This window comes from Crotalus tigris, unplaced genomic scaffold (genome assembly GCF_016545835.1).
Source record: "Crotalus tigris isolate CLP2741 ecotype Arizona unplaced genomic scaffold, ASM1654583v1 scf7180000024383.4638030, whole genome shotgun sequence".
In the NCBI taxonomy this organism is placed as follows: Eukaryota; Metazoa; Chordata; class Lepidosauria; order Squamata; family Viperidae; genus Crotalus; species Crotalus tigris.
In genome coordinates, this window is record NW_024100553.1 from 3,510,165 (window position 1) to 3,527,086 (window position 16,922).

At 36.3% G+C, this 16,922-nt stretch overlaps 1 protein-coding gene across 5 annotated transcripts in view; it reads left to right on the top strand.

Annotated features, from left to right (window-relative positions):
* MITF (melanocyte inducing transcription factor) overlaps nucleotides 1-16,922 on the top strand; it is a 161,178-nt gene that overhangs the window by 104,974 nt on the left and 39,282 nt on the right. For 3 of the 5 annotated variants that reach the window (XM_039328759.1, XM_039328761.1, XM_039328762.1), the window contains exon 2: nucleotides 5,057-5,303. In XM_039328759.1, coding sequence (XP_039184693.1) covers nucleotides 5,057-5,303 — 247 coding nt within the window. The remainder of the gene's footprint in view (nucleotides 1-5,056; nucleotides 5,304-16,922) is intronic. The other 2 variants (XM_039328760.1, XM_039328763.1) reach the window with 1 other exon arrangement.

The window sequence follows — 16,922 nt, forward strand, 5'->3', positions numbered from 1 at the left end:
TAAAGTGCTCAAGGGATATTTGGAGATGTTTGTGTGTATTCAGGACATAATTGTCAGTATTGTGTAGAGGGCTGGTAGAAGTCTAACTTTTGGTGATAAAACTGATAATCATCATCAGTTTTTTTATCAGTTTACCACTGATTTAGCTTCCACAAAGCTTTAGCAGTATATTGCCTTATAAAGTCAGGAGAAAGGTTAAGACCTCCATACAAATTTGATATAATACTGCATGAAATCACTGGATAAGGTTGCTTTCAGTATGGGTGAGTTATCATCAGTACCCTATATATACTCAGCTGTAGATGTGGACCACTGTTTAATCAAATGATTCTATCAAAGTCCTGTCCCCGTGTTCTGTGTCTGAAAGCAGAAGAAGCCCCACCCTGGCAAGGTTGGAGTAACTGTGGATGCAGGTGGTCTCTGGATCCAAGGACTTTCCATTTCTTCTTCCATCTTTGTGAATGGATTGCACTTCTGCAGAAAAAAATGTTGCACAGTTTGGGAGTCTTCCTGGATTCACCACACCTGTAAGAAAAACAGGTGCCAGATGTGTCAGAAAGGATTCTACACAGATTTATCATTTGTGTCAACTGTACCTATTGCTGACTGGGAGAGTCAAAAAGGTCCTTTTCATGATCATCCATGCCTTGGTTACTTCAGATTGTGGACTACTACAGTGTGCTTTATTGCTCTTGAGGACCACTTGGAAGCTTCAGCTGGTCCAAAATGCAACAGTAGATGTCCTGTGGTGCATATGTTTCAGCTTGTGTAAGCTTTACTGGTTACCAAAGCACAGTTCAAGGTGTTGATTATCACTGTAAAAATCTTCCATAGCATAGTAATAGCAATAGCACTTAGACTTATATACCACTTCACAGTGCTTTACAGCCCTCTCTAAGAGGTTACAGAGTCAGCATATTGCCCCCAACAATCTGGATCCTCTTTTTGCTGAACTCACAAGGATGGAAGGCTGAGTCAACCTTGAACTAGTGAGAATCAAACTTCTCGCAGTTGGCAGAATAAGACTGCAAATACTGCATTCTAACCACTATGACACTATGTCTCTAGTCTAGTTGGACAGATGGACTCTGTCTCTCCCTTTGCTGCTCATTCTGTAAAATCAAACAGAGAAGTTCCCTCTATTAAACTGAATGGAGAAGCATATCTTTTCTGCTGTGGCACATTCCCTTCAAAATAACATAATAGCCCAAGCCTTTCTTTGTTTTAAACAAGCTTTGAAGACCTGTCCCCCCCACCCTAGACTTTCGGCTAGAGTAGAAAGTGAATTTCTTTGCAAGCATGGTTTATACTTTTCTGTTAGGAGGACCATCTGCTTCTTGTTTCACTTGATGCTGTTCTGTATCTTAGTTTTAATTTTGTACATCATTTAGAATTATCAAGAAGTTGTACAACTTTAGAAACATGAAAAATGAAGAAGTACATTCCAAAACCTATTATTAAATTTAGACCATCCAGAAGCTTACTGTTTCCTATTTTCATTTTTAGAATGTAAATATGTTTCCAAAATTGATTAAATAAACCCACATATGTGGGATCAATTCTTTAATACTAGGAGAGTAAATTTCTTTCCTTTCATAAAATAATTCTTTCTGCCAAAGTGCAGGCTGGATAGAGCCAAATTATTTATATAATATAAGATCCCATATTTTGGGAGTAGAATTTAGCATGATATTTATATTTTTAACATTATAATTTCCTCAGAGCTATAGTTGAAAAGGAACCATTGTTGGAGATGATCAAATTAGATGAGTCATTGAGCCCTCAAAATTTCTTCCATTGGTAGCATAAGAAATCAGATAGTCAAGCTATTTACAATTTTCTTACAGATTCCAATAAACATGAAAAAAGGTTTCCTTTTCTTCTGTCTTAAATTATAAGAGAGAGATTTTCTGTTTTTTAAATTTTGGCTCCACTGATTTTTCAAAATTAGATATCTAATTCCTTATTCCATGTGTCATGGATGTTACCAATGTTGAACTTTCATCTTATTTTTTATTTTAATATAAAACAGAATTGTTGATTTCACTTCAAAGACAGGGCATCTCTTAAAGCTGTTAGAATTCCAGGTATCTTTGACATTGGATATTATTTTGTCAGACATGTTTTAATTATATATACTGCTAATAAAAGTATTTAAGTAATATGTTTTTAGAAGCCTATTTCAGAGAAGCATCTGAAATCTTATATATACATATACACATACACATACACATACATATACATATATGCCTGCAAAACATGCTCCTAGATTGGACTGAAATGCAGAACAGACTGATTTATATTTGGTAGACCAGGTGCTCCACTCAACAGATACATATACATATACATACACATACACACACACACACACATACACATATATAGACAGTAGTTAAGCACAGCTCCACAACATATGTTTAGTTTGATTCCATGCTGGTTGAGTTATTTCTTTCGCTCAGTCTCTGTGCTTTACCAAAGATAAAAAAGAAAGTGTTTCTTGCAGGATTTTATAACTCGTGTTATTCAATAGCTGTTTTACAACAAGACAAACATTCCCATCTAAAATGTTAGGTTGACCCTGTGATACTTTGTAGAGTGTGAGAATTCTTCACTATTAACTGAAAATTCTCCCATTTATGCTTGAGCATCGCAGTCGGTGACTTCTCTTGAACAGCTAATTAGTCCGATTATTCCACAGATGCATAGGTTTACCACAAAGGTTTTTCTCGTAGTTTATCAAACGGATCATTCTCTTTGGGAATGTTGCAACCTGACAGGCTTGGAATAGTAACACAATCATCATTCCCCATCCCCATCTCACCTCTGTTGGAAGGGCGGGCGGGGGTGGTGGGGGGGGGAGAATGCAGGGGAATAAATTGTGAGTGGTCTGAAAAAAAATCTGGATTTGATCCATTTGGCAATTGGGGGGTTGGGAAATATCCAAAAATGTGCACCTTTCAAAGTCTGGATTGTTGAAATGCCAAATGAACCACTGGATTCAGGTAATAAGCATTCTGGAGAAGATTACAAGAAATAAGCTTCCTTCCCTCTCATTTGTTTCCAGTCAGATTATGTGTTGGGTGTTTTGTGTGTGTGTGTTTTGTGAGGTTGATAAATTTGCTAGTTTTTCTAGTGTTTGAAATGTACATTATGAAAGTCTTATGTAAGTTTTATTGGGACTGTGATCCTTGCTTATATCTATGTTGCAACAGTGTTGTCTGCTTGTTTATTAGTATTTGAGTGGAATTTTCAGGAAGAAACAACAGTAAAAATGAATTAAATAATTCACATTTCTATTCATAATGCTCCTAAAGTAATTACATAGCTACTACTTATCCCATGGTATGCTATGCTATGCTATGCTACGCTACGCTACCCTATCCTTCCCTCCCCTCCCTCCCCTCCCCTCCCCTCCCCTCCCCACCCCACCCCACCCCACCCCATCCCATCCCATCCCATCCCATCCCATCCCATCCTATCCTATCCTATCCTATCCTATCCTATCCTATCCTATCCTATCCTATCCTATCTTGTGTCTCTTTAGCCTAATCCCTTATTTAAAATTTCTGTCTTAAACACTAATATATTTAATATTTTTTTAAAAAATATTACATAAAATAGTCACCCCGTTTTCTTCTACTCAAGATTTTTAAATGCTTGAGAGAAAGAAAAAAAATGTTTCTTGTTTATCTTGACAAAACCTGGAGATTGTCCAGGCAAAGCTGCACTACTTGCAATGCACTACATTCCCCAGTTTTCTCATAAAGTTTTGCAACAGTAATTCCCCCCGAATACAACTAGTCCTCGACTTAACAACAGTTCATTTAGTGACCATTCAACGTCACAACGGCACTGAAACAAAGTGACTTAGGACGGTTTTTCACACTTATGACCATTGCAGCATCCTTGCGGTCACGTGATCGAAATTCGGACACTTGGCAACTGATTCAGATTTATGATGGTAGCAGTATGCTGGAGTCATGTGATCACCTTTTGTGACTTTTTGACAAGCAAAATCAGTGGGGAAACTCAGATTCGCTTAACAACCATGTTACTAACTTAACAACTGCAGTTATTCGCTTAACAACTGTGGTAAGCAAGGTTGTAAAATGGGGCAAAACTCCCTTAATAGTCTCACTTAGCAATAGAAGTTTTGGGCTCAATTGTGGTCGTAAGTCGAGAACTACCTATACAGCAGTCCTGTGTTCCTATAGCAATTCTTCACTTGAAACAATTGGGTGATAACCCAATTGAGCTGGACTAGAAAAATCCCATTAATCTAGACTAGATCTTTGAGTTCTGGGCTTCTCTTATACATGAAAACTGCCTGGGTGACTTTGAGGCAGTCACTGTCTCTCGGCCCTGTCACTTTACAGGGTTGTTACAGGGAAAACAGGAGACAGGAACATTATGTGTACCACCTTCAGTTGTCAAAAATAAAGACAGATCATCAATCTAATAAATCAATCAAAGGAATCTCTTATTGAACGAACATGTATACGATTCCATTTTCAGTATGATTACCAGACCGCTGTCCATTCCAGAATCAGACTTTTCCCCCAAAACAGAAAAAAAAAATGGAATAAAGGAATTCTGACTGAAAGAGTAGAGCAGTCAAAGATATCTTCTTTCTTCTTTTCTGAATTAGCAAAGCAAGGCAGTGTAATCACTGGGGTGCTGATCATTATTTATTTTTATTTATCTGTCAAACTTATATGCCACTCATCTCGTTATTCAAAGTGACCCTTGGACAGCTTGCAGTGCAATTAAAAATAAAAATGTTAGAACGAGTCTAAATATTAAAACCAAATTTAAAAATTACAGGAGTTAAGTGAGCAAGAGAAGGACTAGAAAGTAGCCGATCCTTTTGGTGTTGAGCAGGGAGCAAGCCCAGCAATCTGCACATTCACACCCCTGACGTGCATTTTTCTACCCTTGCAAAAGTTTTTGCCTACTTCCTAGCCCATGCAAGGATCCCATCCCAAAGCCTGAGACTCTTTCAACTCCAGCTAATATTTACTGAGCAGTGATGAGTGTTCTCTGGTGTTTCCCTCAGCAGTTTGGAGCACCCTGGAGCTTCCAAGCCTCCGCTAAGCTCCTCCAATATGACATCACGGATTTTGCTACGACAGCAGCTCATGCGTGAGCAAATGCAGGAACAAGAACGCCGAGAGCAGCGACAGAAGCAGCAGGCAGCTCAGTTCATGCAGCAGAGAGGGGCTGTGAGTCAGACACCTGCCATCAACGTCAGCCTCCCCTCCAGCCACCCTCCTGCGACTCAGGTGCCAATGGAAGTCCTGAAGGTAGGCAACTTCTTGGATTTGAGAAGGTGGTGGAAGTTTGTTTCCATTAGTTCAAAGCTTTCCAAAATTGTTTCTGGCAGTAATGACGGAGTTTAAAAACAAAAAAAATTCTTCTCATCAGTTTTGCTCTCCCTGTGCATCTTGTGTTGCAGCTTTCCCAGGAAAGGTTCATTTCACTAGGCAAGGAATAGAGCTGTGTGTTTTTCGTTATTAAGGGCATTTTCCCCCAAAAAGGAATTCTCCTCCCCCTTTCCCAATGGATATGAAACATGCTCGCCGTTTTGAAAACTGCTATCTTATTTCAGACCCCTAAAAAACATCATCAAAATAGTTTTCAAATTCTTTAACATTGGTGGAATCATCTTTTTGGTTAATGTATAAGTATATGTGCATTTATACATACATAAATACTTATATGTTTGTGTATGTATACCCATCAAAAGCTTTTTTCAAAAACTAATATAGATCCTGCACAAAAGATTGTTTGAAAAAGGTTTAATATGGAATACAGTCCTTTGCTATAAGCCATTAGTAATTCTGTTTTGCTCAAATGACTTTATTTTTTTTATTTTTTTGGGTGACCATTCTGCTCCTTCTCCAACTTCCTAATAATTAGGAAAGTTGTTTCTAAAATAGATAGAAAGTCAGACTTCTTTTTTCTTCATAGAAATGAAATTAAACCAGTAACATTTCTTAAGTAACACTCAATATTTGACACTAACAAAGGTAATTCCAAAATGTGAAGGGAAACTGCCATTTTCAACCTTTTGTACCATTTTACCTGTATCCTATACAAGCAATGTTGTCTTTACTTTTTGTTCTGGAGCTAATGTCATTGTAAACTCAACTGTGTTCCTCCATTTCGAAATACAATTGTATGGTAATGGTAGTCAAACCAATAGTAAAACAGAGTTTTTAAAATGAAATCTTAATTTTCAAATGCAAAGATAATTTAGCCAAACTTTCTTTAGTCTGGTGCACTTCAGCTTTACTGAGGTACAATCCTCAGAATTTCCCAACTAGAAATCTGATGGATGCCAGAAAACTGAGTAAGTTCCTTGTCTTCTAAACTGTGACATGCTTATTTTAGGATTTGCTTCATTTGTCATATGTTCTCTTACCAAGATGGCAGGAAATTATGCTGTCAGGTTTCAGTAGTCATAGCTCTCAGATACATGTCTGAGAGCTACTAAAAAAAAGGGGGGGGAGTTGTATGTTGCCTAGGATCATAGATTTTCCACCTCTTTCCTCACTAATGTAGTTTGCAAAATTTAAGAAAAACTACCAATGGGTTTTGTGATAATAGCAATAATACTTATATATTGTCCCATGGTGTTTTACAGCATTGTCTGAGTGATTTACAATGTCAACATATTTCCCCTAATAAATTAGGTCCTCATTTTACTTCCATCCTCATTGGAAGGATGGAAGGCTGAATCAATCCTGAGCTGGTCAGGATCGAATTCCTGACAGTGGACAGAGTTAGCCTGCAATACTGTATTCTAACCACTGTGCCATCATGGCTCCTAGTGTTGCGCAAGAGTTGGTCAGAATTGAGTTTTCAGTCTCTGTGTTGAGTCATAGAAAATGACTAGATATTAGGTCCAAAGAGAATGTAAGTAGAATCAAGAAGGCCCTAGAACTCATAGAGTAAAGGAAGGAAATGATAAAAAGTTAAGGAACAGGCATAATATGATGCAGTTTTGTCTTAAATTGGAATGCAAAAATGAAGGCAGAATTATGTAGTCATGGCAGAACTTTAACTAATAGAGTGCTGTGACTCTAAGCAAGAGACCTCATTTTAAAACAGGGAGCTCCGAAAAAATATCTGGGTTCCTAATATGAAAACTTAATTCTTATACAGACTGGAAAGCACAGTTAACATTAAGATGTAGCCCTGATATCCAGTCATATAGAACAGAACAGAATATAATTCTTTATTGGCTAAGTCTAGTTATTATTTTCTCTTGATCAAAATAACTATAGAAGATTGTTAAGTCCTTCAAGCGATGGTGAATGATGAAGACACATCTTATAGTAAACAGCTCTTTTATTCGTTTTCAGCCAAACACCAACAACGAGCAAAGGCACGCAGGCCTCTTTTTATCTGACCAGATCCCCGGACAAAATGGCAACAAAACGGAGCGCTTTCGCGCCTTGCGCATGCACACAAGGCTGGCGCCTCTCAGTCTGGTCCCAGGTAGCTTCTGGAATGCCCGGGACCATTGCAACGTCCCAAGCCTGCTTTTGCAGGCTCAGGACACAACAAAGATCATTTTCTGGTTGTTCTAAAGATGCTTTTTCAAAAGGCAAGTGGATTTTGTTTTTTCTTTTGAATACGTTATCTAAGAAGCATCTTAAGTTCTACTTCAGTTCGCTTCTTGGATGAGAAGCAAAACATATTCAAGAGGAAAAAACAAAGGAAGTCCAGTTGCCTATTGAAAAAGCATCTTTGGAACAACTGTGACCTGGATGACTGAGGCAGTTATTGCAATGGAACTCCTACGACCTTCTGTCTATCTATGATAGGTTTGACCAAATAGTTGTAATGTGAACAATAACATATTGATTTTGTCTGTTTTCAACTATTTTGCCCACAATATTAGATTAAAAATGGGAAAAATGCAACCAATATTGCTAAATTTGACGTAAATGTTTATCATTTGCCTTTCAACTATTTTTCAAAGTGCAAATCAAAGGTGATTTTTCAAGAGGCAATTAGGCTTTCCTTGTTTTTCCTTGAAGACATTTCACTTCTCATCCAGAAGTTCAATTGAAGAAGCTTCTTGGATGAGAACCCAAATGTCTTCAAGGAAAAACAAAGGAGGTTCATTTGCCTGTTGAAAAAGCACCTTTGGGACAACTATGACCTGGATGACTGAGAATCTCCATAGACATCTCTCTAGGTGCAAGTCTGATATTTTATTTCATCACTTAACCTTTTCTTTCACAGTATGTATTGTGTGTACACTTAGCTTTAGGTGCATTTTTCCTGCTTCTTGTAACAAGGAATCACTCAAAGGAGTAATTATTAAAAACAATTATAAAATTTCTCAAGGAATTTGGAAGGTTCAGAATCATCTCTTTTTGATAAAACCAAAAGTCTTATTAAACAAAATTGCTTAAAAAATTTTACATGCAAAAAATGTTTTTACTGTGTGGACCATGAATGAGAAAGCTGTGTCTGATGGAGGAAAGATTGTCAGTTTTGTTATGAGTTCCTAAGTTATCTTGCGTTGGCTGCATCTAACTATATCTGCTACAGTCCACAAGCCATTTAACTTTTATAAAGTAACTGTCATCATTCTATTCTAGGGTTTTTTTTTTTAAGGCCATCAACAGCTTCTCTGGTACAAGTTGAAAAGGAGAATGATCTGCCTCTTATTGCAGAAGTGTACCTCTTGAGGAAAAATAGTTAAGTGGTGGATAAACAAATGAACCCCAGATTTCATGGAAATGTCTCCCAGAATAAGAGGCTCATTTTTGTGAAAATTTCAGTTAGTACAGAATATGGAAGGAAGACCTGGCCAAAGATACATTTTAATATAAAACCTCTTCTGTGATGTACGTGTCTGCTTCTATAGAGCTACGTGTCTGCTTCTATAGAGCAAATTCTTTCATTTCAGTTCACATAAGCAAGTAGCCCCCTGCCATTTGTGCCAAACCCCGGCTGATCTTTGAAGAAAGAAATAATGTGAGTAGCAGATGTAATTTTTTTATCATCGTCTTTTTTCTACTACATGATCCAAATAGGTTTCTTGGGTTTATTTAGGAGCCAGGTCAATGAAATAGTAAAAATGACAATGTGTACTATGGTGAAGGAAAATACAAACATAGCTTATGTGTTTTTTTTTCCCAGCAGTAATTGCATCCAAATTTATATAAAGTTTCTTATAACAAGAATTGTGGATATTATGGCTTATTTTTGCTGGACATGATGCAAATGAAATCTTTCCCAATTTGGCTTCTTTGATCACAGCAGATTCTAATTTTATTACACACACACAAATTTTTTGTATAAAATAATGCACAGACTAGTAAGCAAATACACACATACAAACACACACAAACTTACTAGTCCATGCATTGGAAGGTCTTCTGACAACAAGTTTCTGCTTTTTACTTTATTTTAGTACAAGTAATGCAGTATTTAAGGTGTTGGATTGGGAATGAATTCACTGTCAGTGATGGAAGCTTACTCTTCCTGTAGGTGCCTTTGGTTCAATCATTCTCTCTCATAGGAGATATTATGGGGTGAAATTGAAGGAATGAGTGAAAAGCATAGTGTCATAAGAAAGGTGGGATATACATGTAAAAAAACCACAAGTATTTTTACTTCTTTGGTTATTTAAGTACAATATTTATTTTTTTAAATGGAATTCTGAAGTATCCTCCTTATGTAGTAGAGATATTTGAAGGCCTAAATTTTGCATTCTCCTTTTGACTTGCATACATCGTTCTTTCATAAATTCCCACATTTTGCCTGTAATACCCTGTGACCTGGATTATCCATGGAATCTGTGGAAAGGGAAGAGCTGTGGAATAAAAGAAAATGCTTTTGGCAAATGTTAGAATCGGCGGAATTCAGTGATGCTCTGCTGAATACTCATGACTTTAGCACATACCTCAGGGTGTGTAAATCACTGCAAATATTTTTATGTGCATTTTTAAAAAGAAAATAGTTTGGGTGATGTGCATTTTCCCTGTGACCTTGTATGAAAAATAGGATAAAAATTCTTAAATAGTCATTGGGTCGGGAGACTTTTGGAGAAAATGCAGTGTAGGGGCCAGATTAATTGATGTGTGAAAAAGCCTCAAAAATGGGATCATAGCCTTAAAGCCAAAGAATTGAGATTAGTGACCCATACATACATAGGAATGTTCTTGCCTTGTTTCTCCTTTGGCCCCTTAAGTATACCTGGAAGCTGTTCCTAAAATTCAAAGTAATCTCTGGATAGTAATGAAAGCAGTTGGGAAAATGGCAACCAGAGAGGAAGAACAAAGCCACATGATTTTTTTTTTTGTAAATCATTAAGTTATATTTGTCTGTATGTTATGAAGTGTGATGGCAAATGAAAGAAAAGAAAGAATCATGTTGCAATTCTAAGGAGATATTAGTTTGAAAATATTTTGATTTAGATTGGACAAGTTACAATGAAAAATGTTTCATATAAACACTTCCCCTAATTATTTGCTATATCCTTGTTGTTACATTTGATGGTCTATTTGACAGCTAAATGTTCATTGTCACATTTATATCATATTACCGTGCTTTTGTAGAGCAGAATGGGCATTATGTGGCTTATTGAGTCTTTTTCTCTTTAGTGAGATGTGTAAGATATATTTGATTTCATCTAGCAGGATTCCTGACTCCTGAGAGGTAAATTTTTTCAAATAAGAGATTCCTAGATTTCACTTTGAAAGGTAATGCAGTAATGAACTAATCTAATAAGTGTGGAAAATCTTGTTTATAATTATATCAATTAGAGAGGATGTAATTAAAATTATAAAATAAACAGAACTATGACATTTAGCAAAAATATAAATCATACATTCTATGAAGTGCATTTTGTAAATATATATGGAAAGGGGAAAAGGGCCCCAGTTCTGACTCCTATGCCAGAATATGCCTGGTCATTATCTCTGGATTTTTTTTTTTTAAATCACTGTTCTGTTTTGAAAGGCAGAAGATTAGAAGAAGGATTTGTGAGTTTCCTTAACTCACATCAGGAAGCAAATTAATTTCTCTATCAGCCTTATGAGTGTTTGGAAGTAGAACCTGACTTGATCCCAGTTAGAGAAGTAATAATATCATGCGAAGAATGTAAGCCTGTAAAGTGTAGATTCCTTACCGTCATCTTAAAAAAAAGAGAGAGATGCAAGGATTATGAGAAGGCATGTTAATGAGCCTGTGCTATGCCAGCTAGCGGGTTTATAGAAAATGGTATTCTGCCACTAATAAAGCAGTGTGTGTGTGTGGGGGGGAAATACATACATCTATTCTATATCTGTTTTTTTTTCTCCAGTTTGAAACGCTAGTTTATCTGTTTTAATTTTCAAATAGATCTCACTAACATTTAAGGAGATTTATAGCTATACTCTGTTTAATAGTAAGTGCATTGAGAACCCAATAAATAGACATACGCTCATACAAGCACATAATCAAGGCTGCAGTTCTATATATAGTTATCAAGGGTAGGATTGTGTTACAAATAAAGATTGTGCATTTGGTGTCAATGAAAAAAGTCATAAAAATGTTAACATAGATGAACAATTCCTACTTTGTTAATTCCATCATAAAATAAAAATCCATCATAAAATTTATTTAAAAAATTAATATTTTTATATTGCTATATACATTTGTATATTTTTTCCTTGCATGTTTGCAATTCCTTCAGTAATGAAGGTGGCTAATAATAAATTGATTGCATGGTATTTTACTCTAAAGCATTGTACTTTTGTGTGTACTTACCCAATATATGCATTTTCATGTAAATTTTTTCATGGGGGGAGAGAGGGAGAGGCTGCTTTTAAAACTATGAATTGAACTACAAATAATGTGCAGATTCTAACATGCGTGTTCGTTCTGATTGTTCTGTAAGATTCAGGTGAGATGGGCTGATTCAACTTGGGAAAAAATTTGAGAAACAATTTATCATTTTCTTTTCAATCAAGGAGTCCAAGGAAGAATGTAGTAATATAGGTTTTCCTGTGAATAATTTTTTATTTTCCTAGTTAAATAAAATATAGAAAGAGTAAATTAATATTTATGAAGCTCCTCCTTCACTCTGCTGACATGCTGAACTGTGGACAGAAGGAAAGAATTTGATTGGAGTGAATAGACCTTATCTGAATCTGTACTGGTATCTTTTGATGAAAAATTTTGCTTAAGCTCAGTCCATAGGCAGCAGAAAGACAAAAGCTGTCAGAACAACACATGGAGTTACTTCTGAGTTGTTCCTTTATTGTTGGCCACCTACAAACAGAATCTTGCCAGGCTAAAGAAATTATCTGCAATAATTACAGATTTCTGGGGAGGGTCTGACCTTGCTCTTTTCCTATCCACCAGACATTCCAAGCTCTGCTATCTCTTTGCCTCTAGGAAAGAGCCTCCCTCCTGTAACTCTGGATTACATTACACTACATTACATCAGCCTTATGGGATTGCAATGCAAGTCCCAATCTGTTTTATATATGCATTGTGATGTACAGTCAAACTTAAAGCACAAAGCATTGCTTTTGTCATTCTGGCAAAAGCAGCATGCTCCTGTGGATTCCCCTGCTTGAACTGGGTTTTTGTCTTCTTCATTCCTCTATCTCACTACTATGCATCTGTAAATTTTGGTGTCTGCAAAAGCTTTGGATAACAATTCCGTTTCTGTTCTGAGCAGCTTTGCTTCCTCTTTTGCAGCTTCTAATCCAGTGGTGGCAAACCTATGGCACGGGTGCCAGAGGCGGCACTCAGAGCCCTCTCTGTGGGCATGCGCGCCGTCGCCCCAGTCCTCGGCTTTCAGCTGGGTTTTAGAAAACCTTTTCGCTTTAGGCCTCCACTGCTGTGTGCAAAAAAAAAAAAAAAAAGGTTCAATCAATCAGTCAATTTCAACTTTTTGCGGGGAAAAAAAAGATCTTGCAAAGTTGGAATTGATTGATTGAACTTTTTAGTCCCAACCAGTCTGCCGTTACTACCGCAGCCACACCCAGCCAATGGGCCACACCCAGCCAATGGGTCACACCCACCCGGCACCCAACAATGCATAAGTGGGTTTTGGGTTGCAGTTTGGGCACTCGGTCTCTAAAAGGTTCGCCATCGCTGTTCTAATTTGTTGTATGACAAAGGAAAATACTTTTTAAGATGAAAATAACATCTATGAGTGTCTCCTAATAGCACATTAATACCTGACATTTCTACAGTGGTATGCTGAAGAATTATTGCATGGCCTGTCCTACTCTGTCTGTTCCTAATAGTTGGTCTTAAAAATTTATTCAGGGATGGCATATAAGGAGTACTGTTGTTAGTACTGATTTAATGATTTAATGAGCCAAAAATGTCAAGGCCACAAAATAGCACACATATAGAAAATTTGCACTTGCCCTGCAAAATAAATTAATTTGCCTCCCTTAAAACGTTTTAGTTTGTCTCTTTAAATCAAGTGGATTCATATAACCCTTCCTGTAAAATAGATCAATTTGCTTCCCTTAAAATGCCTGCTTCCCCATTAAACTTAATTAGATGTGCATAGATGTACAGAGTTATAAAATAAATTAATTTGCCTCCCTTAAAATATTTTGTTTCCCTCATTAAAAGTAAATAGATTTACGAAAGAGAAAAAGTAGGGCTTTGGGTGGTGATGCTGGTATTTGAATAAAAATCCCACAGAAAACAAAGCAGTCCAGTCCTAATATAGATAGAAACAGCATGAGAAATTTCAGCCTAATCAGCCAGAAATTGTATGCAAATAGGCCAGCTTGAAATAGCTAGCCAAAAAGCAAGGGATGTAGAATACAAACTTATTCAGTTTAGACAAGAAAAAGTAGGACATTATCTATGGACTGTCTTGTTCACATAGTGCCAACATGAAATGTTTGTAGCTATCTTCATTAGTCCTTGAGTAGAACGGTGATAATCTCTCTCTCTCTCTCTCTCTCTCTCTCTCTCTCTCTCTCTCTCTCTCTCTCTCTCTCTCTCTCTCTCTCTCTCTCTCTCTTTCTCTCTGATGTGTGTATTGGAAATGCTGTTGCTGTACAACTAACCATGTCTTCTCTCCACTGCTTTGACCACATTCAAGGATCATAGGTAGAAGAATCTAGGCAATTAAGATAGATCTTGATTTACTTCTGTCTTCTGTTCCCTTCAGTCTCTTTGCATGAAGCTTAGTTTTGAATCCCTTAATCATCCTTGTTTTCTTTCTCTGACTTCTTTTCTGTTTGTTTGAATCCTTTTTAAAATGTGATGCCCCAACCTGAATCTGAAATCAAGGTGAGCTCTGACTCACACATATAAATGTGGTATTGTTACTTTCTTCGCTTTGAGATAGGTTCTTCTGTTGGTTTAGTCTAAAGTTGCATTTGTGGTTTTTTGCAGCCAAATTACTCCATTGAATCAAAACTAACTAGTATTTCAATCATACTTTCACAAGTACTATTACCAAGCCAAATATTCCCCTTTCTATATTCATGGATTCCATCGTTTTTTCCTTTGTGAAGAACTTTGCAATTGTCTTATTAAATTTCATTCCATTATTTTCTGTCCATTGTTTTGAATTTTATTTCTCTTTTCTAGGTTACTAGCCACCCCACATAATTTTGTGTCATCTAAAGATTAGCCAAATGTTTCTCTAAGTTTGGAATCCTAAACTAATGTTTCAAGCATCCCAGTCAGTATTCCAAATTGAAGAATCATAAAATCACTCCACTTTGATGAGGAATCATTGATATAAATGGTACATTAATGAAATAATATAAATTATGCATACTTTATAGAAATTGTATTCAGCTATGCATTTAGCTATGCATTCATTTAATTGTCTTGGTGTACATCCCACACATAATCAGTTTGCTAATCAGAATATCACGGGATACTTGGTCAAATGTTTGCAAATCCACACTGATCTCTGGCAATTAACTCATCATTTTCATGATGCTTATAGATCAGTTGATTTAGAAACTGCTCTCAAAATTCCCAGGTACTTGTAATTCTGTGGGTCGAGACAAATGAGTAGTTTCATCTTTTCTTTGCCATCTGTTTGCCATATTCACTGAGTTAACTAATATTCTGGTTCCTTTCCTTTTTTATTTTGAACATATCTAAAAAGAATCTTATTTTAAAATATTAAAACACATGGAAATATATTTTTTTTAACCTTCAATATATGCAGAAAAGAAAGAAATGAATTGCCTGAACTATCTGTCTAAAGGAAAAGTAGTCTACCTATATAACTTATAGTGTATGTGTAAGGACCCACCTGAACTAATCACCCAAGCAAGCAGAACTCTTGAAACAGGCATTGTCTCAAAAGGATACTTTTATTAGGTGTCAGTGACAGTAGGGAAGTCAAGGCGAGATCTGGGGAAAATGAAGAAAATAAGCTTGCATATCCAGTCCAAATGTCAAAATAGGCTGTCCTTCTAAATGTGTAGTGTATTTTTGTTTAATTGTCAAAGAATACAAATTTTAACTCCAAACTGATTAGTTTCAACGCACCCATAGCATCAAAAAAAAAAAAGAGATGAATATAGGAAATACACTGTTTTTAAGAAGGAGGAAATAGGACCACACATTTCTGAGACTTTTGGTTACATTCAGTCCTAATTTTGGAGCCGTATATAAATCTATATCTTGATGGGGAATGATTTGGAGAAATGATAAAATAAAAATGGTTATTTTTTTTTCATTCTTTACGATTTATTGCTACATAGCGCAGAGAGAAGAAGTTTGAAGTATCAACATGCAGAATTGTTCCACATCTTCATACTGTCTTTAGTGTCCCTGCAAGTAATAGAGAGGTGCACCAATATGGGATCAAACAAGTGTGTTGTGTCTTCCCTAATTTCAAAATCTCTCACTTTCCTACCTAGGCTGAACTGATAGCTACAGATTTTACATAAATTGAAAAGAAATCCTTTTTAGGCCACTTGATTCTATAATGTGAAAATGTGCTCCGAATATTCTGCTCCTTAAAATTCTGACTGGGATTGCTACCTTGCACTGTTCTATCAGAGGTAAAAGATAAAGCGGAACAAGAAAGCCTGAAACCAGTCCATTGTTAATCTGTTCTGCAGTTGGTGGATTATAGGTTTGGAACTTTGTGATTCCAAGTTCCCCCAATTTGAACTCAACTCCAATTGACATTCACACAGTGATGGGATTCAAATATGTGAACAACCGGTTCTCTCTGTGGATCCAGCTTCCAGAAGTCCATTCTGGGCCTGGGCAACAAAAAATTAGCTACCGGTTCTGCCGAACTGGTGTGAACTGACTGAATCCCACCACTGCATTCATAGATATATTCTTGTAGTTTTCTTGGTGAAAGTAAGGAGATAGTTGGCCTCATCTAGGATATTTTTTTGATTTCCCAATCTATCCTACAGCCCTTATATTCCTCGTTTCTCAGTCAGCTCTGCTTAGCTTTTTTTTTCTTCAAAATTAGCTAAATTTGACTCAGTGTTGCTATATATTTTGGCTATTGATCAGAACCCAAGATTACAAGTTCAAAATCTTTGATTCTGATCCACATTTTTATATATTTTTTAAAAAATTGTTTTGCTTTAATATAAGCACAGAAAGGAAAATAACGCACATGAATGCAAATAAAACAAAACCACATATAAGAATAATTAAAGGAAACTAACAAACAAAAAAGATAAATACAGCAAAAATTCAAAAGTAACCACATCAGTGCAATTTGTATTCTAGTCACACATAATCATATTACGCAGCTTTTACTTTACCACAATAAACAACCAGTTCAAAGGCTGAGATTGACATATTTCATCAAGCTTCTTGAATCTGGAACACAAGTATTTTTTCTGCAACATAGGATGATCATTTTGGCAACACTCCAAACACAGCAAATTAGAATTCATCATAAACAAGTTCCATTTTTGTAATATTATTTATCA